This window comes from Microcaecilia unicolor, chromosome 1 (assembly GCF_901765095.1).
Source record: "Microcaecilia unicolor chromosome 1, aMicUni1.1, whole genome shotgun sequence".
In the NCBI taxonomy this organism is placed as follows: Eukaryota; Metazoa; Chordata; class Amphibia; order Gymnophiona; family Siphonopidae; genus Microcaecilia; species Microcaecilia unicolor.
In genome coordinates, this window is record NC_044031.1 from 269,254,135 (window position 1) to 269,281,643 (window position 27,509).

The 27,509-nt window shown below is 42.9% G+C and overlaps 1 protein-coding gene across 1 annotated transcript in view; it reads right to left on the reverse strand.

Annotated features, from left to right (window-relative positions):
• CPNE4 (copine 4) overlaps window positions 1-27,509 on the reverse strand; it is a 932,436-nt gene that overhangs the window by 156,187 nt on the left and 748,740 nt on the right. Inside the window, exons 10-11 of the mRNA XM_030206477.1 lie at window positions 18,746-18,832; window positions 14,247-14,306 (exon numbers count right to left, since the gene is read on the reverse strand). Of these exons, the coding sequence (XP_030062337.1) occupies window positions 14,247-14,306; window positions 18,746-18,832 (147 nt within the window). The remainder of the gene's footprint in view (window positions 1-14,246; window positions 14,307-18,745; window positions 18,833-27,509) is intronic.

The window sequence follows — 27,509 nt, forward strand, 5'->3', positions numbered from 1 at the left end:
TTTAATGGATATAATTTTATAGTATTCTTTTACCTCCCTCACTGGTATTCATTTATTTATTTAGTGCTAGCCTCTGAATTACGAACATCCTTTTCTGAGCAGGTGGGAGCCGAAAAGCCCCTGACTTGCTCATGGACCTCTCGTTCTCCGTAACTCATTACTTGGTCTTTTTCTCCTGAGCTGTTGATACAGAGGATGTCTGAGAAAGCTAATACTCTACATATGTATGTTGTATCCTGTCTTCTGTGCTTTAGAGAAAAGGAGAGATGCTACTCTCTCCACCCTTCTGCAGTGAAAAAGGCCACGAGGAAGCATGAGGAGCAAGGACATCCTGGTCCTATAGATCATTGCCGTCCTCTCCTCAAGACAACGTGAAAGCCAGTTATGAAACAGAACATAGATTTAATAGCTCACTTACTAAAGTGCATTAAGATTTGCAACTAATGCAGCTTAATGTGGGATTTTACTGCGTGTTAGCTGCAAATCTAATGTAATCTAATTAGTGTAGGCATTTGAAGTACTTTTTTATTCAGGTTGTGTATTAATGGTCCCATTAGCGCATGGTACCTGCTCACAGGAGTTCCTGTGTTAACTGTGCATTAAGTCAATTAGCATGTGGTAAGTATAACACGCTAACTAAATAACGTTTCCCATGCCCATTCCACAGCCCCTGAGAGAGAAATTATGAGAAATTCATGAATGTGCGGTTTACTGCACATGAACCTATTTCATGCATTTACTGTGTGTTAAATGAAGGGGTTTTTTGAGGGGGTACGTGGGGGTACTGGCATCTTTTCCATTATCTGCTAAAATTGACCCATGGTCCCCAAGTTTTAATGTAAGAGCTCAGGCTCTACACACTAATTCTGCCTTGTCTTAGGTTCTGTGACTGGTTGCAGGGGGCCTTGCTATTGTGGGGTGGGTCCCTCAGTGATCATCCCACCCCTGAAGGGTGGCCTAGCATTTCAGTACTGACACCTTTTTTTTTGCTAAAAAAAAAATTGCACTGGTTAAATGCCTAATGCACTTTTGAAAAGGGGCCCCTTACTTTTAGTTTCCTGAGAAGGTCATTAAAGAGCATCCAAGAACTGTGTGTAGACTGTGGAAGTGCACAAAAAAAGAAATTAATGGCCATCTATTTTATAAAACCCTGGGTAAAGTATCATAGAGGGGCATAATCGATCGGGGGCGCCCATCTCTGGGGACGGCCCCGGGAAGGGGCAAAGGCAACTGTATTATCGAACAAGATAGGCGTCCATCTTTCATTTTGATAATATGGTCAGGGCCAGCCAAGTCTCAACATTTAGGTGAACCTTAGAGATGGTCAACCTAAATGTTGAGATCGCCGGACTTAAAGATGGTCGGCCTCAGTTTTCACCGATAATGGAAACAGAGGCCGGCCATCTCAAAACCAGCCAAATCCAAGCCATTTGGTTGTGGGAGGAGCCAGCATTTGTAGTGCACTGGTCCCCCTCACATGCCAGGACACCAACTGGGCACCCTAGGGGGCACTGCAGTGGACTTCAGAAATTGCTCCCAGGTGCATAACTCCCTTACCTTGGGTGCTGAGCCCCCCAAACCCCACTATCCACAACTGTACAACACTACCATAGCCCTTAAAGGGAAAAGGGGGGCACCTAGATGTGGGTACAGTGGGTTTCTGGTGGGTTTTGGAGGACTCCCATTTACCACCACAAGTGTAACAGGTAGAGGGGGATGGGCCTGGGTCCGCCTGCCTGAAGTGCACTGCAGTACCCACTAAAAACTGCTCCAGGGACCTGCATAGTGCTGTGATGGAGCTGGGTATGACATTAGAGGCTGGCAAAAATGTTTTTACATTTTGTTTTTGGGTGGGAGGGGGTTGGTGACCACTGGGGGAGTAAGGGGAGATGATCCCGAATTCCCGCCGGTGGTTATCTGGTCAGTTCGGGCACCTTTTCAAGGCTTGGTCGTTAAGAAAAAGGGACCAAGTAAAGTTGGCCAAATGCTCGTCAGGGCCGCCCTTCTTTTTTCCATTATTGGTCGAGGACGGCCATCTCTTAACCACACCCTCTTCCCGCCTTCGGTACACTGCCGACACGCCCCCTTGAACTTTAGCTGTCCCTGCGACGGAAAGCAGTTGAGGATGGCCAAAATCGGCTTTCGATTATACCGATTTGGCCGCCCTTAGGAGAAGGGCGCCCATCTCCCGATTTGTGTTAGAAGATGGGCACCCTTCTCCTTCGAAAATAAGCAGGATAGTAACATAGTAGATGACAGCAGATAAAAACCTGTATGGTCCATCCAGTCTGCCCAACAAGATAAACTCATTACATATGGTATGTGATACTTGATATGTATACCTGATCTTGGTTTGTCCTTGCCATTTTCAGGGCATAGATCGCAGAAGTCTGCCTAGCACTGTCCTTGTTCTAAAATTTCTGAAGTTAACGTCGAAGTCCCTGAAAACCTACACTCCAGCCCATCCAAATCTATTCAGCCACGATCAGGGTACAGACCACAGAAGTCTGCCCAGCACTGGCTTTGCTTCCCAATTACCGGTGTTGCCACCGGCTGCTTTACTTGCAGACACTGCTTTTGAAAATTAGCCTCCCGAAAAACTCCTTATTTTGATTTCAGTGACAGATAATAATCAGCATCTGATTGTCACTCAAACGCAGATTTCGTATTTCTTAACAGCTTAACCAGTTAATCCAGAATAAATAACATGATATTACTGTTCCCCATTTACATTTCTTGGTCTACATTAATGAATTCTAAAATCATGTAACAGATGCAGCTTCTTTTTTTTTTTTATAGCCCAGGAAACACTGTAGGGGTTATTTCATATCACCCAGACTTGGATCTTTTCTCTGAAAACTACCAAGAGTACAAAACTCAGATGTTCCTAGCGGCTGACAAGTCACGTTTCAAATTTAGGCAAAAGCTGTCTGAGTTTGTACTGCTGGGTTACGGTGCTCCATGTTTTAAATAAAATTGTGTTTTTACAGTAATAGCTGGCTATGATGGTCTTCGGGTGGTTCATTAGCAAATCTTTGCTGTTGCCAATGTTGCTTTCCTGTAATCGATGGCTGGGAGTTGTCTGATTGATTGAAGTGGTATAACAAAAACCCTTTTGAAAATAGGACACCTTAAGCCTTCCACAGGCTTTTAAGCATTTAGGATCTATTTTATTTACTATCTCAGGGCTGCTTATCACTGCCCGGATTGCAACTCTTAGTGACAGTATTTTCATTTCACAAGCTGCTTATGGAGCTACACGGTAGAAAGGATTACGAGGAGCTATAGAATGTATTCACCAGGTTCAGATGTGTACAGTTCTGTGACCATTTATCCTGCCAAGCATATAGACAAATACAATGAATAAACAAAGAAAGCTTCTAAACAGGAAAATGGGGAAGGAATAGCATAATAATTAAGGTCCCCTAGCTAGAATACAAGGCTCATGTGGGTCACACAGAATTACCAAAGCAGGGGTTGAGAATTGCTTCAGAGTGTGAAATAATAACTCTCGTCAATACATCGACACTAATTGAGATGCCATTCTATTAAATCAAACATTTTCAAGGTCCTGTTTTCAGTTGAGTCTAGAACACATTTTATTGAACAGTATTGTCAAAAGAAAAAAGTGAAAAGAAAATAAACATATTTTTCCTGAGTGCCACTCACTGTTCCATCTAAGCTGAGTGAGAGTCCTCCAACTGCATTGCTGCTAGTGGGAGATGGTGATTCAATATTCTGCTTTCAGTCACCAGGGACAGGCAGGTTGCCTGGAGCCCTGCAGAGGTTACCTGTTCCCCTCACTATTGAAAATGTGATAGTGAAACAGCACTACCCACTAGGAGTGGCCTAGTGGTTAGGGTGGTGGACTTTGGTCCTGAGGAACTGAGTTTAATTCCCACTTCAGGCACAGGCAGCTCCTTGTGACTCTGGGCAAGTCACTTAACCCTCCATTGCCCCAGGTACAAATAAGAACCTGTATACAATGCGTAAGCCGCATTGAGCCTGCCATGAGTGGGAAAGCGCAGGGTACAAATGTAACAAAAAAAATGTACTGTAGGTGGAGGACTATAGCCTATATTTCAACCCAAATCAGGAGATGAGCATTTTTCTCGCAAAGGCGCCCAAATCGGTATAATCGAAAGCCGATTTTGGGCGTTTCCAACTGCACTCCATCGCGGAAACGAATAAAGTTGACGGAGGTGTGTCGGAGGAGGGACTGGGGCGTGGTTATCAGCTGAGGAGAGATGGGCGTCTGTAGCTGATAATCGAAAAAAAAGGCGTTTTTACCGCGATTTTGGGTCACTTTTTTGGGGATGACATCCCTGGACTCCCCCATTGGTCACTAACCCCTTCCCACCAAAAACCCCTCACTTTAAAAACTTTTTTCCCAGCCTGTATGCCAGCCTCAAATGCCGTACCCACCTCCATGACAGCAGAATATGTTCGATCCTCTCACAGGCTTTCCCTGGGTCAGATGTGGCTCTCGGGTGCACTGCAGGGTCACATCAGCATTGCATTGTGGTGGGTGTAGGGTATTGGGCTCCGTGATTTCATTAGCTTGTGTTACAGTCTCACGATGTTGGTAGTTGGTAGGCTCTTCTCCCATGGTGCTTTTCCCCCTGCCTACTGGGTCAGAGTGTGCCATGTTGTGTTTCCTGTTGTAGTCCATGCGGTAGTGGCCATTTTTGTAAGCCAGTTTTAGTTCCCTTTCCTGTGTTAGCCACGTAAGACAACTTAGCTCTTACCTTGAATGTGGCTGAAAGAGGGCATTGTACAGCATTCTGCCAGCTCTGACCTACTGCTAATCTCAGTACCAGGGAGACTCGTTGCCAGTGGGGCACAACCTCTGCAGTTAACTGTGAGTAAACGTGCTTATTCCAATAAAGGACGTTTTCAGAGAGACTAGTCTTCAGGTGTCAACTGGTGTGCCAATGTTATACAGCAGCAACCAGTCCTAGAGGCCTGCGTGTATGCAGGTCCCTGGAGCACTTTTAGTGGGTACCGTAGAGCACTTCAGGCAGGTGGACCCAGGCCCATCCCCCCCCCCCACCTGCAACACTTGTGCTGGTAAATGGGAGGACTCCAAAACCCACTGTACCCACATGTAGGTGCCTCCTTCACCCCTAAGAGCTATGGTAGTGTTGTACATTTGTGAGTAGTGGGTTTTGGGGGAGGGGGGTTGGGAGCTCAGCACCCGTGGTAAGGGAGCTATGCGTGTGGGAGCTTTTTCTGAAGTCCACCGCACTGACCTAGGGTGCCCAGTTGGTGTCCTGGCATATCAGGGGGGCCAGTGTACTACGAATCCTGGCCCCTCCCACGACCAAATGGCTCGGATTAGGACGTTTTTGAGCTGGGCGTTTCTAGTTTCCATTATCGCTAAAAAAAAACCAAACGCCCAGCTCAAAAACATCCATTTTTTTCGAAAATATGGCTCGGCCCGCCCCGCCCCGCCCCTTCACGGACCCGTTCTCGGAGATAAATGCCCATGGAGATAGGCGTTTGCATTTGATTATGCACCTCCACGTCAGCTTAGAAGGAACAGTGCTGCCACCTAACATAGGGCCAGACACACTAAATGATTGATATTCAGCTGGCACAAAACAATCATATTAATCTTATTATCTGCACAAATCCTTACATTAACATATATATATTTAGTGCCCTTACAAATATAAGCAGTGACATTGAATATATATATATATAGGGGGCAATTCAATAAAGGGTGCTGATTAGAATACTAATGAGATCGTTATAATACATTTGCATGAGGTTCTCGGTGACTGCTAATGGCACATGTTAGAGCCACACTACTAGCTACATTCTAAAGCAAACATTAGTAGCGCTTTAAGCTTTGAAAATGAGCCCCATAAGTACATTAGAAGCAAATATGTTGGACCACTAGATGACTGAGGGGTAAAAGGGGCACTCAGGAAAGATAAGGACATAGCGGAAAGGTTAAATGAATTCTTTGCTTTGGTCTTTACCGAGGAAGATGTGGGAGATATACCAGTGCCAGAAATGGTATTCAATGCTGATAAATTGCCTTATTCTTACCTCTCCCTTTAACAAATTCAGACCCACTAGCTTAAGCGTACCTGGCCTTACCTTGCCAATCTCTTAGAATCTACGTATACTAGGAGTTATTGTGGACCGGAACTTAACGCTGCTGGATCATACCGCCTCAACTACCAAGAAAGCACTCTTCTCTCTCTGGAAGCTAAAACGATTGAAGCCTTATTTCCCAAGAGGAGTATTTTGCAACTTTGTCAGATCGTTAGTCTTAAGCCACCTGGATTACTGCAATGGCATATACGCAGGGTGCACAGGCATGCTTCTTAAAAAGCTACTAACTGCCCAAAACACAGCGGCTCGACTTATCTATGGAGCATCAAGGTTCACCTGTTCCAGACCACTTCGTGAGAAGCTGCACTGGCTACCGGTACAGGAGCGTATAACTTTAAAAATTTGTGCCCTAGTCCATAAGATCCTCTATGGAGCAGGCCCAGCTTATATGGATGCCCTTGTCAATCTACCACCAAGAAATTCACTCAGAGCTGCTCGTTCCTACTTAAACCTCCACTACCCTGCGTGTCCTGGACTCAAATATAAAACCACATATGCGTCCACCTTTTCCTATGTCAGTACTCGTTTGTGGAATGCATTACCTAAAACGGTAAAAACGGTTCAAGATCATCTAACTTTCAGGAAGTCTCTCAAGACCCACTTATTTGGGCAAGCTTACCCTAAAGAACCAGTCTTTGCTCAATGACTCCTGGACTTCGAACCCTCTAGTGATCTTGTGGACTAATCTACTTCTTTCCTATCCCTTTAACTTTCCGCCCCACTTATCCCTTTCCATTTATTGTACTCGCTTGTTTGTAACTTAAAAATTGTAAGCCACATTGAGCCTGCCAGCAGTGGGAAATTGTGGGGTATAAGTGCTGTAAAATAAATAAATAAAATAAATCAGAGAAACAAACAAATCTCTGTAAACCTGAAAGATGTAATGTGACAATTTGACAAATTGAAGAGTAGCAAATCACCTGGACCAGATAGTATACATCCCAGAGTATGGATATAATTAAAAAATAAACTTGCAGAGCTTTGTTTGTAATTTGTAATTTATCTATAAAAATCCAGTGTGGTACAGGAAGATTGGAGAGTGGACAATGTAACACCAATTTTTATAAAGGGCTCCAGAGGTGATCCAGGAAATTGTAGACAGGTTAGCTTGACATCAGTGCTGGGCAAAATGGTAGAGACTATTATGAAGAACAAAACTGCAGAGTGTATACATAAGCATGGATTAATGAGACAAAGCCAACATGGAATTAGTCAAGGGAAATCTTGCCTCACCAATCTACTACATTTTTTGAAGGGGTGAATAAATATAAGAATAGAGCATCAAACTTAGCTGGGGCAGAATAATATGGGCAGGAACAGCCCCCTCCTGTTACAATTTGTGTTTTACTTGGCAGTAGTGGCTTGATGGTGGTGGGTATTGATTGACTGTGGGGAGCCTATCGGAGCGGTGCCGGATTAACCACGCCCCCATCCCACCTTCGGTACACTGCCGACATGCCCCATTGAACTTTGGCCGTCCCTGCGACGGAAAGCAGTTGAGGCTGGCCAAAATCAGCTTTCGATTATGCCGATTTGGCCGGCCCTGAGAGAAGGCCGCCCATTCAAGTGTAAAGCGCTGTGTACGTCTAGTAGCGCTATAGAAATGATAAGTAGTAGTAGTAATAGTAATCTCCTGATTTGTGTCGGAAGATGGGCGCCCTTCTCTTTCGAAAATGAGCTGGAATGTTATTTTGAGGACTAAGAACTGGTTAAAAGATAGAAAACAGAGAGTAGGGTTAAATGGTCAGTATTCTCAATGGAGAAGGGTAGATAGTGTGATTTCCCAGGGGTCTCTGCTTGGACTGCTGCTTTTTAACATATTTATAAATGATCTAGAGATGGGAATAACTAGTGAGGTAATTAAATTTGCTGATGACTCAAAGTTATTCAAACTTGTTAAATCGCAAGAGGATTGTGAAAATTGCAAGGGGCCCTTAAGAGACTGGGAGACTGGGCATCCAAATGGCAGAAAACATTTAATCACCTTCCATGCCCATTAGTACTGCAGGATGAGGTGCATCTCTCAGACTGTTTTAAATATCTGGGGGTATGGATAGACCCTAGTTTGTAGTTTCAGAACCAGATCTCTCATATAGTGTGTGCTACATCCATTTTTTGATGAGTCAGTGCTTCATTCATTTTTGCATTCTTTGTTAATGCCCTGATTGGACTATGGTAATATGATTTATATGGGAATTTCCTGTAGTTTGGTTAAGCGTCTGCGAATAGTGCAGAATGCTGGGATTTGACTGTTGGGTGGATCATCTACGAGAGATCATGTTACTCCTCTTTATGATAAATATCATTGGCTTCCGGTATAGTTTTGTTTTATGTTCAAGGTAATGACGATGGTACATTGGGTGTTAGCTACTGGAAAGCTGGGATATTTGGCAGAGTTATTATGCTATTATAGTCCTTCTAGAGCATTGAGGTCCCAGGAAAAGGCTTCCTCCTCACTCCTCAGCTCGTTTAACTTCTACCAGGAAAGTTGGCTTTTTCTGGTATTCTCCATATTTGCGGAACCAGTTGCCATTTTATACTCAAGAAGAACGGTCTTACCAATTATTCAAATCCTGGTTGAAATCCTATTTTTTTTGGAAAATTTTTAGGAGGCTGAGATTTCTTTGCTTCCCGGTTAAATGACTTGCAGAAGGTTGTACTTGGAGTGATTGAACAATGGATGTCTGTCTTTGAGATAAGTTGCTTTACTTTTTTTATGGCGTTCCTTTCAAGCTCTGATTTTAATTGTTGTAAACCACTCTGACTTGTTTGCAAAAAGAGTGGTATATCAAAATGTTTTAAACTATTAAACTATTATTGTGAGCAAGTGCAAAGTGATCATCTGGGAAAGTAGAGCCCAAAATATAGCTATGTGGTGCAAGGCTCCACATTAGGAATCACCACCCAGGAAAAAGATTCACTCCCTTAACAATAACAACACTATTATAACTCCACCAAAATATAAATTGTAAGCCACTTTGAACCGAAATTTGTTTTTGGATAATAGTGGGATACAAGAATGCATAAATAAATAAATCTGGGTGTCATCGTTGATGATATTTAGAAACCCTCTGTTAGTGTGCAGTGGCGCCTAAGAAAGCAAATAGAATGTTAGGAATTATTAGGAAGGGAATGGAAAACAAAAATGTGAATGTTATATTGCATTTGTATCACTCCATGGTGCGACCACACCTTCAATACTGTGTGCAATTCTGGTCACCGCATCTCAAAAACTATATAGTGGAATTAGAAAAGGTACAGAGAAGGGAGACAAAAATGATAAAGGGGATGGGACGACTTCCCCATGAGGAAAGGCTAAAGGGGGGGATTCTATATCTGGTGCCTAAAAAAATTGGCACTGAAATCAGTGCCGATTAGGCATATTCTATCGGTGCTTAGCTTTAGGCACCGATTATAGAATACAAAGTTAATATTTAGCGCCTGAATCTACATGCATGCATTAATGCTGATGAAAACGTGGCGCAAATCCCAGTGCATACATTTAGGCACACTGGGCCATATTCTATAACTAGGCACGTAAATTTTGAAATGCCCACAAAACACCCATTTTCCCATCCATAACCACACCCCTTTTTGCCTGTGAGAGTTAGAAGTTAAGTGCACATCATTACAGAATACGCTTAGCGACTTGTGCGTCCAATATCTAATCACTGCCAATTATTGCTCATTATTTCTTAAGTGCTGTTATCAGCGCTTATTAGCTTGTTAAGCTTAAGTTACTCACATTTTTATTGAATCTGCGTCAATTTCAACGCAGATATTTAGGCACACTATATACAATCCAGGGGAAAATGACTAGGGCTCTTCAACTTGGAGAAGAGATGGCTGAGGGGAGATATGATAGAGGTCTATAAAATATTGAGTGGAGTGGAACGGGTAGACATGAATTGCTTGTTTACTATTTCCAAAAATACTAGGACTATGAGGCATACAATGAAGCTACTTAGTAGTAAATTTAACAAACTTGAGAAAATATTTCAACATTCAATCTGTGATTACAAAGTATATAAGTATTGCCATACTGGGACAGACCAAAAGTCCATCAAGCCCAGCATCCTGTTTCCAACAGTGGCCAATTCAGGTTGCAAATACCTGGCAAGATCTCAAAAAAGTTCAATAAATTTTATGCTGCTTATCTTAGAAATAAGCAGTGGATTTTCCCCAAGTCATTTTAATAATGGTCTATGGACTTTTACTTTAGGAAGCTGTCCAGATCTTTTTTTAAACCCCACTAAGCTAACTGCCTTTACCACATTCTCTGGCAATGAATTCCAGAGTTTAATTACATGTTGAGTGAAGAAACATTTTCTCTGAATCGTATTAAATTACTACTTTGTAGCTTCATCGCATGCCCCCTAGTCCTAGTATTTTTGGAAAGAGTAAACAAAAGATTCACGTCTACCCGTTCCACTCCACTCATTATTTTATAGACCTGTATCATATCTCCCTCAGCCATCTTTTCTCCAAGCTGAAGAGCCCTAGACGCTTCAGCCTTTCCTCAAAGGGAAGTCATCCCATCCCCTTTATCGCCCTTCTCTGTACCTTTTCTAATTCCATTTACAGGCTTATTTTCAAAAGAGAAGGACGCCCATCTTTTGACACAAATCGCAAGATGGGTGTTCTTCTCACAGGGTCGCCCAAATGGGCATAATCGAAAGCTGATTTTGGGCGTCCCCAACTGCTTTCCGTCGCAGGGACGACCAAAGTTCCTGGGAGCATGTCGTAGGCGTAGCGAAGGTGGGACTTGGGCGTGCCTAACACATGGGCATCCTCGACCCATAATGGAAAAAAAAGGGTGTCCCTGATGAACACTTGAAAGACTTTACCTGGTCCTTTTTTTCTTACGACCAAGCCACAAAAAGGTGCCCAAACTAACCAGATGTTCACCGGAGGGAATCGGGGATGACCTCCCCTTACTCCCCCAGTGGTCACTAACCCCCTTCCACCCTCAAAAAAAATTTAAAAACATATTTTGTGCCAGCCTCAAATATCATACCCAGCTCCATCGCAGCAGTATGCAAGTCCCTGGAGCAGTTTTAGTGGGTGCAGTGCACTTCAGGCAGGCGGACCCAGGCCCATCCCCCCTACCTGTTACATTTGTGGTGGTAAATGTGAGCCCTTCAAAACCCACTGTACCCACATTTAGGTGTCCCCCTTCACCCATAAGGGCTATGGTAGTGGTGTACAGTTGTAGGTAGTGGGTTTTGGGGGGCTCAGCACACAAGGTAAGGAAGCTATGTACCTGGGAGCTTTTTCTGAAGTCCACTGCAGTGCCCCCTGGGATGCCCGGTTGGTGTTCTGGCATGTCAGGAGGACCAGTGCACTACGAATGCTGGCTCCTCCCACGACTAAAGGGCTTGCATTTGGTCATTTCTGAGATGGGCATCCTTAGTTTCCATTATCGCTGAAAATCAGAAACGACCAAGTATAAGGATGACCATCTCTAGGGACAACCTAAATGTCAAGATTTGGGCATCCCCAACCGTATTATCGAAACAAAAGATGGACGCCCATCTTGTTTCGGTAATACGGGTTTCCCCACCCCTTCGCCAGGACGTCCTACAAGGATGTCCTCAGGAAAACTTGGGTACCCCTTTCGATTATGCCCCTCCACATCTTTTTTGAGATGCAGTGACCAAAACTGAACACAATATTCAAAGTGTGGTCACACTATGGATCGATACAAAAACATTATAACGTTGTCACTTTTGTTTTCCATTCCTTTTCTAATAATTAAACTCTGGAAATTGTTTATTTTTTTTTAGAATCTAAGTGGCTACCAGAAAAACATGTATAATAAAAAAATTATAAACAAAATATAAATAACAATGCAAATGTGCTGCTACAATCATCCTCTTATCATTGTTCTACATATCATCATTAAACATTGAAAAATGCCTGGACAAAAAGCTGTGTCTTTAACAGTTTCATAAACTGCAAAATATTTGTTGCCAGAAAATGTGGTAAAAACAGTCTGCTTAGCAGTGTTTAAAAATGGTTTAGATAATTTCCTAAAAGAAAAGTCCATTAGCTGTTATTAAGATGGACTTGGGAAAATCCATTGTTTATTTCTCAAATAAGCACCATAAAACATCTATATATATAAAAGGCACCTCCAACATTCCAATGAAGCCTCAAGCCGGATGAGGCGCCAGAGATATCCGGTTTGGCCTGCAGTTACTGTAGCTCCGCCCTCGCGTCAAAATGCGATGACATCGAGGGCGGGTTGGCGAAGGCACAACGCACGAGTTCCAGAGATTCAGTAGCGGGGAGAGCGCTGCGAACTTTCATCACAAACTCGCAACCAAGGGAGGGAGGGGGGGGGGTGTGGAACTCGGAAGGGAGGGATGGAGGGGGGGTCTGGAACTCGGGAGGGAGGATGGTGGGGTGGGTGGGTGGGGGGGATTACCTTGCTAGCGCCCGTTTCATTTTTTTCCGAAATGGGCATTTCTTACTAGTATTGTACTATTTTCGGATCTTGCCAGGTACTTGTGACCTGGATTGGCCCCTGTTGGAGACAGGATGCTGGGCTTGATGGACCTTCGATCTGTCCCACTATGGCAATGCTTATGTTCTTATGTAAAGTACAGAATACAATAAGTTACACATACTCTTGCCACATTTAGGTATCCACAGTTATACCAGGTGTACAGCCGATGCAACTGCAGGTGTGTAAATGTAAGGCACAGTGGCGTAGCAAGGGCGGGGCGGTGGGGGCGGTCTGCCCTGGGTGCACGCTGCAAGGGGGTGCAGGGAGCAGCCGCATGGCTGTTGGCTCCACTGGTTCCCTGCTCCCTCTGACATTAATTCCTTTTCTGGGGCAAAGAACCAGTGGAGCCGACAGCTGCACAACTGCTCACTGCACCCCAGGAGGTAAGAGCAATGCACTTGGGGGGTGGATGTGATGCTCCGGGGGGGGGGGGGGGGGGGTTGGCATGATTCATGGGAGGGGGTGATTCACTGGCCGGGGGGGGTGATGTGCTGGGGAACATAGTGGCAATCCATCTCGGGTGGCAGCCGACCTAGGAATACCACTGATAAGGCACACTGATTCCAGATTATGCTAGTATTCAATAAGTGAATCTGGGTGAGAATAGGCTCTCACCACACACAGCATCAGTACTCCTAAAAGGAGGTGCCCACTTATCAAACTGCCACCATTTATGTGGTCATTAAGCCTAAACTAAATGGCTAAGTTATCTGGAGAATGGCCGGATATCACTGCTATCCAGCTAATTTTATAACCTGCTTTTGCACTGCGCCAAACTCAGCCCTATATTATATTGATAGTATAAGGTCATTCCATGTCAAGTGGTCTGGTGGTCCCTGCGTGACCATCATGGATTTCGATGAAATTTTCTGTGAACATGCATACATGTCCCCAATGAACATTGGTAAAGTTTTACGTTCGCCGATGCAATACTTGCTGAGATATAGTAATCTGTTTGACCCCATACTGCAGCCTTCGCGCAGGAACCACCGCAGTATAATTTTTTAAAATATAAAAATAGTGAAGTTCTACATTCACTGGTTGCCTGTGAGCACGTAACTTTGTTTAATATCGGCCAACAAATACTTTTTCCATAGTCACTTCGGGGTCCTTTTGCTAAGCTGCGGTAAAAAGTGGCCTCAGAACATGTTTACGTATCATTCCTGCGTGCTAAGACCATATTTCCATTTTCAGCATTAATGGCCATGCACCAATTTTCCCGCTAGTGAATGTCCATTAGCGTGTGAGCACTTAACTACACCTCTTTTGCAGGTGATATGGCCCATGTGTTAAACACGTGTTAATCATTTAGCATGCAGCAATGGAACTACGGTATCTGATTAGCACAGAACTTCCCACCCTTGACCTGCACCCAACACTAAAAATTTTATAATGCCTTTAGTTTTTAGCGTGTAGGAAGCGCACAGACATGCAAAAATTACTGCGGGATGCCTCGGCGCACCCCGCAGCATGCACACATTAACACTTACCACAGCTTAGTAAAAGGGCCCCTTAGTAACGAAATCTCGTATTTCCAACCCTTATTGTCTTCAAGGCCCCCTCCTACCAATCTCCTCACAGAAGGAAATTAGTTGCAAATATTACTTACTGTAAACTGGATTTGGCATCCACCCATGATGTAGTCTAAGAAGGAATGCATCTTGTGGATCTTCAAATAAAAAGATAATCATAGAAATAGTGATTACTTTATCTTACGCATATTTGTCAATACCACACCTAGGGGTATGTTTCTAAAGGGTGTTTATATTTGGAGTTAATGCGGATTTTAGTGCATTTAAAAAATAATAGCATTTGATTTGCAGTTAAAGGTGTTTTTATGCAGGACCATGTACTAATGTAGTTATTAGTACATGGAAAAAACAAACAAACAGGAGAGGCAGTAATCTGCTTGCAAATATAAGGTCAAACAAAAAAGCAGACAAAGGAATGGATAGTTCTTCTTCTTTCACTGTGGTTTAACCACAGTGAGAGAAGGAGAGCTACTGTTTAGCATTCCTGTGCTCAAGAGCAGCAAATTGCTGTCTTGGATGCAGATTTACTAATTTAAAGGGGAAACACCTTTTAGCCCTTTATAAGTGTACTATAAACCCCTGACGCAGCCTTTTGAGGCAAAACGTGGCCACGTCGGGTAACTGAAAATAAACCTATACAGCTATCCGTTCCTCAGTCTGCTTTTTTTGTTTGACGTCATTAGTACATGGTACCTGCTACGGATTAACACAGTATCAATTAGCGTCTCCTACGTAGGATGCACTAAGAGGTACTTTTACAAAGACGTGTTAGCATTTTTAGCACGCGTTAATTAAGCATGTGCTAAATGTTAGAGTTGCTCATATATTCCTATGCTAAGTGATCATGCATTAAGTCAGCATTATCCAGTTAACGCACGTTACCTAAGACACAGTAGCTGGATAATGCTTCCATGCCTATGCCTTACCTTCTCTCACACATTCTCTAATGCAGAGGTTACTGTGCACTAACAGGTATATTACTGCAGAATGCCTTAACGCAGTGATGCGGTACGCCTGTTAACATGCATTAAGGACTTACCCCTGGATTCTATATAACGCAACTAAAGTTGTACGTGCAAATCTGGTCGTATTGTGGATTTGCACTCACAACTTAATTAGTTAACAAGCCAATCAGCACTGATCATTGCCAATTAATAAGCAATTATTGACACTAATTGGCATTAATTAGAATTTACATGCACAACTGTCAGCATATTCTGTAATGTGATGCGCGTAAATTCTAAGTCGCATAGTTGAAAAGAGGGTATGGCCATGGGCGTGGAATAGGCGGGTCACGGGCATTTCTAAAATCGAACTGCATTTTAATAGAACACACCCAGTTAGTGCATAATTTAGGTGTCTGCATTTACACCAAGTTTCACTTGGCGTAACTGATTGCAACTGAATTTAGTCGCATGGACAGGTGCTCGGCATATTCTACAAACCACAAGGAAATTTAGTCATATTCTATAAAGTACGCCTACATTTTATGTGTACTTTATAGACTACACCTAGGTGTTTTTTAAGCTGATTTTTTAGGTGTGATATATAGAATCTAGCCCTTAATTTCTTTTAGCAAACATACCCCTCCTAGCCACTTAAACCAGAGAAAAGAGAGTAGAAGGAGTGATAGCATAAACACTGTTCTGTGCTTCTCCACGCTACTGTATACTTGTCCTTCAGACCATCATTTTTTATTCGTCTTAGTGGATAAGGGCCCTGTTTACTAAGCCGTGCTATAGGCGCGCTAGTGTTTTTAGCACATTCTAAAAATTAATGCTTACTAACGCTAGAAACACCCATAGGAATATAAGGGTGTCTCTAGTGTTAATACGTGCTAATTTTAGCACATGCAAAAAATGCTAGTGCACCTTAGTAAACAAGGCCCTAAATTTGTAACCTCCCCTTTTACAAAGCCGCACTAGCGACTGCCGCGCCCATTCATACTTAATGGCCTGTGTCAGCATTACCTCACCAGCGTTGCTAGTGCGGCTTTGTAAAAGTGTGTGTGTGTGGGGCGGGGATGTTTATCTTCTGGTTTTAGGCACAAAAAAAGACATTTTAAAATACTGCACTGCTGTTCATGTGCATATAAAGACACGCTATAATCACGTGTACATTGTAAGTTAGCATTTTAAGGGGTGTAGTTTTGGCAAAGTGGAGACAGAGTTATGATTTATTTAGATTTTGCTCACACCTTTTTCAGTAGTAGCTCAAGGTGAGTTACATTCAGGTACTCTAGATATTTCTCTGTCCCAGGAGGGCTCACAGTTTAAGTGATGTGCTTGTGTGCTTTATAAAAATATACCTGCACATTCACACCAACTTTGGAGCAGGTGTAGATTTATGAATTTCAATTTTGCCCGCTATTGGGGCTGGTTCTAAGAGCCTGTTTTAAAGAGGCACATAGGCATCTATGTTGGCTTTATAAAATAGATGTCTCTAAGGACTCTTGACATTGCCCTCCTATTATACAATTACCAACTTCAAGGGCTAATTTAAAGCCAATACTGCTGCGATGCAGCTATCCTTACATCCAGTGGTGCAGACACACTATCTGGAAACTAGAATTTCTTTCTTTACTGTTGCTGGTACGCAACTGTGGAATGCTCTCACAGGACACTTGTGGCTTTGTAGTAATGTGATGAAATGTAAGAAACTTCTCAAGACAAAGTTGCTCCAAAGAAATTAAGGGCTAGATTCTATATATCACACCTAAAAAAAAATCAGCTTTCTGGCTGCATTTTATTGAGTTTTTGGAATGTAATGCCCTCTGATACAACATGAATCGAACTGTGATTTTGTGTAAAAATGTGTCTGTTTGTATGTTAGGTTCTATATAATCAGTGTCACAGAAGAGAGGGTAAAACAGTATACAAATATAACCAGAAACAGAAAAGAAGCAACACTGGGCCTTCAGGATTGAGATAATTGATGTCCTTTTTATCCTGAAAATGACCCGACACGGGCCATGTTTCGGTGTACAAACGCCTGCCTCAGGGGTCAGAAAGTTCTTATTGGTATATTCATTGAAACAGCGTTTTTCTGACTATGCGGATTTTGGGCATTTTATGGGCATTACACCCTGATTGTATTGGTTAAATCCATGAATATACCAATAAGAACTTTCTGACCCCTGCGGCAGGCGTTTGTACACCGAAACACGGCCCATGTCGGGGCATTTTCAGAATGAAAAGGACATCAATTATCTCAATCCTGAAGGCCCAGTGTAGGTTCTATATAATACAATTATGTATGTTCTTTTGTAAACTGCATAGTCAATTAAGTGGTATCTAAGTTTTAAAAATGCATAAATAAATGAATAAATAGTAACTTAATAGACAAAGTTGATAGAACTAAGATGTGGGGGGGAGGGGAGAGGGGGGAAGTTATCATTGCGAGACCTGTGGTAAAATAACACATTGATAGCTATGTACCAAGATACCTTATTTTACCAGTTACTAATAACTGAGGTTAACAGTAAAATAACACGGCATAATGGTAGCCCAGGTTGATAACTTCCCCCATAAATGATTTAGACAATAGCTGTTTTTTTTAATTTCCTTTTTCTGTTTTGCAGTACCATTAAAGCCTTAACAACAGATATGTTGACTGGGGGAGAGGGGGCAGGGGGAGGCAGGTAGTAGGCGATGACATGGCCACGCTCCCATTGTGACTCCATGTGACCCTGGGCAAATCACTTAATCCTCCACTGCCCAAGGTACAAAACTTAGGGGTCCTTTTAAAAACGCACGATAACATCTTTAACATGCACTAAAAATAAGCACATGCTAAAAGTTAGAGATGCCCATATATTTCTATGGGCATCTCTTGCATTTAGCCAGTGGCGTTCCTAGGGTGGTTGACACCCAGGGCGGATCGCCGATGCGCCCCCCCCCCGGGTGCAGTGACCCTCTCACCCCCGGCGAAAGGACAGACACTTCCCCCCCCCCCCCCCCGCGAAAGTACACCCCCCCCGGGTGCATTTTTACCTGCTGGGGGACTTCGCTCGTTCCCTGCTCCCTCTGCCCCGGAACAGGAAGTAACCTGTTCCGGGGCAGAGGGAGCAGGGAACGAGAGGAACCGACAGGCGCGCGGCACCCCCCCAGCGGCATGCGGACCGCCCCCACCGCCCCCTTGGTACGCCACTGCATTTAGCGTGCGCTAATCATTAGTGTATGCTAAAAATACTAGAGCGCCTTTGTAAAAGGACCCCTTAGAATGTGAGCCACTGTTTCCTCTAAGCTGAGCGGGGGTCCTCCACCTATAGTCATGCTAGTGGCGGATGCTGGTTCACTATCACATTCTCAATAGTGAAGGACAAGCACAGTCTGCAGGACTCCAGGGAATCTGCCCATCCCTAGCAATTGAAAACACAATATTGAAGAACCACCCCCTACTGTCTGCAATGCAGTTGGAGGACTTCCGTTCAGCTTAGAGGGAACAATGTTGGGAGCCCACTAGGGACAAAGAAAGTACCTGTAGAAAATATCACTTTGGTTGTAGCACAGAAACCTGTTGAGGAAATGAGTTTAGAAATCAGAGCGAGAAGCAATAATGTTGTTAAAAAGAATACCTTGCAGTGGTTGAGGATAACTATGCCTGAGTTCTTGTAATTCTTTTTCTTTGTTTTGTATTTTGGGTTTATACATTCCCACTGAATCTGCAAAAAACCCCACAAACCATTCTGTTAAAAAACAAGAAAAATGTTAAGACTGAGAACCCCCCCCCCCCCCCCCCCGCACACCCACCAGAGCATCAAGACCAATCAGTGCAGGGAAACAACATTAGTACTTTACTGCATCATTTTAGAGCCTTTTATTTTTTTCAGGAAAATAATCATTTACCTTGGACAACTGCTCTGCCTGAAAATTTCTCTTTTCTGCTCACCTGAAAGTAAGAAGCTTTCCACAGGTTGAAAATGTTTAGCTGGATTCCAAAGAGGTGTTTCTGGGGCGTGTTTACACTGGGGGAGTGCAGCAGCATGCATTCATTAGGGGGTCATTTAACAAAGGCACACTGAAAAATGGCTTGCGGTAGTGTAGGCGGGGGTTTTGGGTGTGCACCGATCCATTTTTCAGCGCGCCTGTAAAAAAAGGCCTTTTAAAAATTTTGATGAAAATGGACATGCGACACATTTCCATTTTGGGTCTGAGACCTTACCGCCTACCATTGACCTAGCGGTAAAGACTTGCGTGGTAACTGAGCGGGAATGACTTAAGTGTACCAAATGCCACTTGGCACACATCCATTCTGCGCATCTGAAAACAAAAATTTCAAACACGCGTAATGGACGGTGCCAAAAATGAAATTACCGCAAGAGCCATTCGGTAACTCCAGTTTGGCACACATTGAACGTTCGTAGACACTTACGCAGCATAGTAAAAGGGACCCTAGGTTTTCAAACCTATGGGTGCTGTTTTCTCAGCTCTTGGCTGCTCCCACGAAGAGCAGATGTAAAGTATATGGGCAACTTTTAGAGAGCATGTGGCTAATTTTCAAAAAGAATCAGCCTGCATGATTTTTCTCATAGTTTCCTTATTGAAAATTAGCTGCAGCATACAGAGGCTAAAAGTGCCCTGGTGCACTGCAAACAACACAGGTTATTTAAAAGTGCTCCATAACATCTTGTTGTATTTATTGGGCCTGATGGACTAAGCAATTTTGGCAAAGATATAAAGAGGGTGATTTTTAAAAGAATCTATCTGCCTAATCACTGGTTTGAAACTTGCATTGCCACTTTCCTCCCACATTCTATATATGGAGCACTAATTTGCACACCTAAATTTGGGTGTGCGCCCAAGGTGTGCCCAGATTGATTAACGAGCCTTTAACTAGGAATAATTAGGTGCTAACCAATTATTGCACTTAATTGGAATCAATTAGGATTTGCATGCACATCTAGCTGCATTCTTTTCTGTAAGGCACGGTGCCTAAATTGGTACCTGGTCAAAAGAAACCAGTCAAAAGAAACCAGACAAAAAAGCAAAAAAAAAAAAAAAGTTCCCGATATAAAAGTCCCTGACAAAATAGACTCCCGACAAAAGGGCCTGATGAAATAGATTTATTTTTGAATGGTACAAATTTTAAGGGTACAAAGAAGTGGAGGAGCCATAAATTACTGAGAAAGTCCAGGCTTGTCACTTGAAAGTCCTGGCACCTAGTATATGTATTGTTAAATAACTTCTGGTTTTTAAAAGAGAAAGAATGTAATCAGATGTATTATTTCTAACTAATATTGGACAATAAGTATGTTTTTCAATGAAATGATTTGACTATACACCGTATTGGCCTTGAAGAAGCCAACCAGATGATCAATGTGGAATAATGAATTAGACGAGTAATATCTGGGGATAATCAGGTTAATACCACGGGGTTTTTTCTGTTTACTGTTTAATTGATCTCCTTATCTTGTTTCAATCTCCCTTTTTAGTGGTCTAAGGAAGAGAATAGAATTACCTGACTGAAATAATTTCTACATATTACTTTCTCTGTATTTCCAGCAAGTTGTTTTATCGCTTGTAAACATTTAAATGGTTATAAATAAAAAAAATTAAAAAAAAAAAGGTCCTGGCACCTGCCTACCGCTTGACTTCACTATCCACACTTGGTATCTAGTGAGAACCATAAATCTGCTTGAAAACATAATCCAGCTTGATTGAGTCTATTTTGTCTTGGGTTGTTTTGTTGTGGGGGGTTTTTGTCGTTTTTTTTTGTATGGTCTATTATTTCGGGGTGCTGCCTAAATCCCATGCTGTCTGATATTTAGCGCTATTTAACCTGTCAGAATGGATGCTGACCAGTTAAATAGCCCTTAACCGGCTATCCTCCTCTGAATATCCACTGTTAGTAGCTGGCAGATAACTGGTTATATCATGCGATATAACTGGCTATCTGCCGATTTTTAAACTGGGTTTGGTGGTCATATTTGGCTGTGTCAAACCCTAGTATAGCTTTGGCTGGTTTAAAGATAACCGGCTATCTGAATATTGACATAGCCAGATATCTTCAAACTGCCCGTAAACCCCACAGATATTCGACGTCGGACACTGGAAACAGCCCAGCATTGAATATCCAGGTTCAGCGCAGACAGTAGGAAACAGCCAGGCTATCTCCCGTGGTCTGAATATCAGGGCCACGGTGTGTATCAGGGGGTGTGACCAGGGGCGTGTCAAAGACATTCCAAAAAGCTAAGTGTGCAATTACAGAATACTGTCTGAGTGTGCCTAAATGGTTTCAGCAGGCATAAGTCTAGCACCCAAAGTTATGCTCAAGATTAGTGCCGATCTTTTTCTGTGCCTATTTTTGAGTGCCATTTACAGAATCTAGCTCTGTATGGCTAAATATAAACAAGGACTTTCACAATGTGTCTGTATGTAGCGGTGTTAAAAAGTGGGCATTTGGGAGATGAGGGAAAGTGGACAGAGATGATGATGACGATGATGGATATTTGTAGTCTGCCCTATTCCTAAAATTAGGTTCAGAGTGGGTTAACAACAAGAAACTTATACATTACACCAAAAAGAACAATAATATTAACTCTGTCCAACGATGAGATTAACTATAATATCACTGTAAGAATTTTGAAACCAAAAATGTTTTTAACAGTTTACAAAAAAGCACGTATGATGAGCATAATCTTATTTCAACTGGAATAATATTTCAAAATTTTGCTATTTGAAATGTGAATGATTTCTCATAAAAACTTTTCAATTTAACATCTCTGAAGGAGGGAAACTGCAACACAAAAGACGTACATGTTCGCCAGCATCCAGGAACACCCAGAAGGGATTTCAATAACGTCAAATCAGTTGGACTATAACTCTCTAAAATTGTAAAAACAAAGCAGCACATCTTAAAAATTATCTGTGCTTTCACCGGAAGCCAGTGCAAGTCAATCAACAATAGAGACACATGATCATATTTAGTTCTATGAAAAATAAGTCTGGCTGCTGTATTTAGGATCAACTGTAATCTTTGCCTTTGCTTTTGAGTAATACAGATATACAAAGAATTACAGTAATCTAACAATTGCACCAATACTTTGAAATAATTAGAAATAAAATAAGAATGGACTAATTGAGGTTGTCTCAGTTTAAAAAAATGCTTTCTGAGATAAATTTTAAGCAGAGGAGTGTGGTAGCCGTGTTAGTCCACTCTTAAGGTCATCAATAGAAATCAAACAAAATAAAACATGGAAAAGAAAATAAGATGATACCTTTTTTATTGGACATAACTTAATACATTTCTTGATTAGCTTTCGAAGGTTGCCCTTCTTCCTCAGATGAGATAAATTTTAATCTGAAGCACTCATAGATTAAGAGTTTAAAAAGGGGTTAGACAGTTTCCTAAAGGACAAGTCCATAAACTGCTACTAAATGGACTTGGGAAAAATCCACAATTCCGGGAATAACATGTATAGAATGTTTGTACGTTTGGGAAGCTTGCCAGGTGCCCTTGGCCTGGATTGGCCGCTGTCGTGGACAGGATGCTGGGCTCGATGGACCCTTGGTCTTTCCCAGTGTGGCATTATTTATGTAAGGTGGAGTCCAAAATAACCCCAAAGACTCTTGAGATTTTGTTTATTGTCAGTTGAGTACCATCGGAACAAAGAATAATCACAGGAATATTATCTAAATGTATTCTAAACCAGAAAACTTTTGTCTTATCCGTGTTCAATTTAAGATTGAAAGAAAAAGCCCAACAGCTAATTTTCTCTATGCAATTATTAATCTTCGAAGAGGTAACATCTTGAGAGGAATCCACAGAAATCAATATAAATATATCATCAGTGTATGACAGAAGTTTCACACCAGCCTCCAGTACAATATTTCTAAGAGAGCTCATATAGATGTTATATAGGAGCGTGGAAATAGGATAACCCTGTAGGACCCCGCAAGGAGATTTCCATGAAAAAGAGGCTACACCATCCTTAATGATAAAGAAATGCTTGTTTTTCAGAAATGAACTAAACCATTGAAATACAGAAGCAGTAAAACCTAATTCTGCTAACTTGAGTAGTAATTTATTATGATTAACTGTGTCAAAGGCTACAGATATATCAAACTGTAGTAGTACCATATCTACACCTTTACATAACATACTTCTAACTTCAGTTGTCAATGTGCATCCATTTGATTTTCATGTATGCTCATAGTTTACATACACATATATGCATTATTCGCATGCTGCATCCCAATCTGTCAAGGAAATAACCCCATGGCAAAGCTCCACTCCAAATCTGGATCTCTCAAGGTAAAGCCCCTGTGGCAATCCTTCCACCCCTGCCACCTCTTCTGTCAAGGATGCACATACCCAGACCCACAGAGGTAAAGTCAACCCTGATTTCTCTCTCCTAGCTCTGACAGTAAGGTTGGCAGTGTTATTGTTATGAAGGAAGTTTGGGGCGGGGAGCAGCAGATGGGATGGGGTAAGTTGAAGTGTCTTATTGAGGATGCAAATATATTATTATGCATTTAATTTATTGCATTATAGGTCTTGTACTATTTACCTTGAGTTATTTTTAAATAATGAATATCAAGTTGGATATAAATAACACCCCATCCCCCCTCCACTGCCAGAGGCTGGAAGAGGTATCCTTATCTCCTTCTTCTCTAGCACCAAGTTCAGCATGCCACTGGTAGAACATAAATTCAGAGCTTGGCATTGGGGCAGAGTGGAGATAAAGGTACCTCTTTGCACCTCTAGTGGGGGAGGGGGAAGGGGGTCAGGTATGCATTGTCACATTAGGGTTATTGTTTCCTTAATAGATTCAACCTGTTGATCTTTCATTTTATCCTTGATAGGACTCCGTTTGTTTGTAGGCTTATTTGTGAAAAGTTATTTGACCCTGGATAGGCAGCAGATTTCATTACTCTTTCTAAAAGCCACAATAAATACTGCAGACATCACTGGGGCAATTTTATAAACAAGGTGTTAATATTTACATACCAATTAATTAATTAGCATACTGGCATTTGCATACATATGTGTGCACATATGCATGTAAATGCTGAAAATCCCCTTAAGTGCTACTCTGTAAACAAGCATGTAGTAACGTGGAGGGGCATTTTTGATATGATGTCTAAATCCAACTTTGGATGTTTTGCTAACATTATTTAAAATTCAAGTGGGGAACGTGGAGGGGCATAATCGAACGGGGCCAGTCATCTATAAGGGCGGCCATCTGACGGCCCTGTTAAGCGGCGTACTACTACTACTACTATTTAGCATTTATATAGCGCTACAAAGCGTACGCAGCACTGCACAAACATAGAAGAAAGACAGTCCCTGCTCAAAGAGCTTAAATCTAATAGACAAAAATAATAAAGTAAGAAAATCAATTAATGTGTAGAGGAAAGAGGAGAGGAGGGTAGGTAGAAGCGAGAGGTACAAGTGGTTAGAAGTCAAAAGCAATGTTGAAGAGGTGGGCTTTCGATCTAGATTTAAAGATGGTCAAGGATGGGGCAAGACGTAGGGGCTCAGGAAGTTTATTCCAGGCGTAGGGTGCAGCGAGACAGAAGGAGCGAAGTCTGGAGTTGGCAGTACCCGACTGTATTATCAAAACAAGATGGCCGGCCATCTTTCATTTCAATAATACGGTCGGGGCTGGCCAAATCTCAACATGGCATTAGAGATGGCCGCCATTGGTTTTTGCAGATAATGGAAACTAATGGCGGCCATCTCAAACCTGGCCCAAACCAAGTCATTTGGTCATGGGAGGAGCCAGCATTTGTAGTGCACTGGTCCCCTTCACATGCCAGGACACCAACCAGGCACCCTAGGGGGCACTGCAGTGGACTTCACAAAATGATCCTTGGTGCATAGTGCCCTTACCTGGTGCTGAGCCCCCCAAAACCCACTCCCCACAACTGTACAACACTACCATAGAGCTTAGGGATGAAGGGGGGCACCTAGATGTGAGTACAGTAGGTTTCAGGTGGGTTTTGGAGGGCTCCCATTTACCACTACAAGTGTAACAGGTAGCAGGGGAACGGCCTGGGTCTGCCTGCCTGACGTGCACTGCAGTACCCACTAAACACTACTCCAGGGACCTGCATAGTGCTGTGATGGAGCTGGGTATGACATTTGAGGCTGCCTTCGGTACACTGCTGACACGCCCCCTTGAACTTTGGCTGGCCTTGCGACAGAAAGCAGTTGAAGCTAGCCAAAATCGGCTTTCGATTATACTGATTTGGCCGGCTTTAGGGGAAGGCCGGCCATCTCCCGATTTGTGTCGGAAGATGGCCGCCCTTCTCCTTTGAAAATAAGCAGGATAGCTATTTTCAAAACAGAAAAACACCTTTTTTTTTTTTTTTTTTCGAAAATGGCTATTTGCTAGATGTTTTTGTGCTCTGTAAGTTTATGTTTTTGGTACATTTTTGAAAAATAAGTCCAGGTGAAAAATGCACAGAATCAAGCCATTGAGATGTAGGAGGAGCCAGCATTCTTAGTAAATTGGCCAAACAGACATCCCAAGAGAGCAATGGGGCACCCTAGGGGGCACTGCAGTGGACTTCAAATAAATGCTCCTAGTTACACATCTCACCGTTGGCTCCCTTATCTTGTCTGGTGAGCTTCCCCAAAACTCACCCAAAACCCACTACCCCCAACTGTACACCACTACAATAGCCCTTATGGGTGAAGGGGGCACCTATATGTGGGTACAGTGGGTTTCTGGTGAGTTTTGGAGGGCTCACAGTTTCCTCCACAAGTGTAACAGGTAGAGGGAGGTATGGGCTTGGGTCCACCTGTCTGCAGTGCACTGCACCTACTACTAGAGTACTCCAGGGACATGCATGCTGTTCTAATGGACCTGAGTACAACATCTGAGGCTGGCATAAAACCTGGTAAGTAATGTTTTTAATCACATTTTGGGGGGTGGGTGGGAGGGGATTAATAACCACTAGGGGAGTAAGGGGAGGTCATCCCTGATTCCTTCCAGTGGCCATCTGGTCATTTAGGACATTTTTTGTGGGTTATTCATCATTAAAACATGTCTAGACCAAAACATCCAACTTATAGCCTGGGATGTTTTTGTTTTGTTCCATTATGGCAGAAAAACATATAGAATTTGGCTTTCTTGGGGGGTCTGCATGTTTTTATGGCCCCTTATTTTGTATCAGTTGAGCGTCTGCTCATGTTCTGCATGTGAGACTGAGGTGAAGGATTCTGCTGGCATGTAGTGTCTGTGTAGGAATCTGTAAAAGTTCAGTTTGTTCCATTTTCTCAGAAGAGGGTGTATTGGTATATAGGATGAGATATAGTCTGACAGTAAATCATATGTCAGATTTACTACTACTACTTAACATTTCTAAAGCGCTACCAGGGTCATGCAGCGCTGTACAATTTAACAAGGAAGGACAGTCCCTGCTCAAAGGAGCTTACAATCTTAAGGACAAAGTATGCAGTCAATCAAATTGGGGCAGTCTAGGTTTCCTGAATAGAGATAAATGGTTATGTGCCGAAAGCTACGTTGAAGAGGTGTGCTTTGAGCAAGGATTTGAAGATGGGCAGGGAGGGGGCTTGGCGTATGGGCTCAGGAAGTTTATTCCAAGCATAGGGTGAGGCGAGGCAGAAAGGACGGAGCCTGGAGTTGGCGGCGGTGGAGAAGGGTACTGATAGGAGGGATTTGTCCTGTGAGTGGAGGTTACGGGTAGGAGTGTAAGGGGAGATGAGGGTAGAGAGGTAATGAGGGGCTGCAGATTGAGTGCATTTGTAGGTTAGTAGGAGAAGTTTGAACTGTATGCGGTATCTGATCGGCAGCCAGTGAAGTGACTTGAGGAGAGGGGTGATGTGAGTATATCGGTCCAGGCGGAAGATAAGACTCGCAGCAGTGTTCTGAACGGATTGAAGGGGGGATAAATGGTTAAGTGGGAGGCCAGTGAGGAGTAGGTTGCAGTAGTCAAGGCGAGAGGTAATAAAAGAGTGGATGAGAGTTAGGGTGGTGTGCTCAGAGAGGAAAGGGCGAATTTTGCTGATGCTGTAGAGAAAGAAGCGACAGGTCTTGGCTGTCTGCTGGATATGTGCAGAAAAGGAGAGGGAGGAGTCGAAGATGACTCCGAGGTTGGGGGCTGATGAGACGGGGAGGATGAGGGTGTTATCAACGGAAATAGAGAGTGGAGGGAGAGGAGAAGTGGGTTTGGGTGGAAAGACAATGAGCTCAGTCTTGGCCATGTTCAGTTTCAGGTGGCGGTTGGACATCCAGGCAGCAATGTCGGATAGGCAGGCCGATACTTTGGCCTGGGTTTCCGCAGTGATGACTGGTGTGGAGAGATAGAGCTGGGTATCATCAGCATAAAGATGATATTGGAAACCATGAGATGAGATCAGCGAGCCCA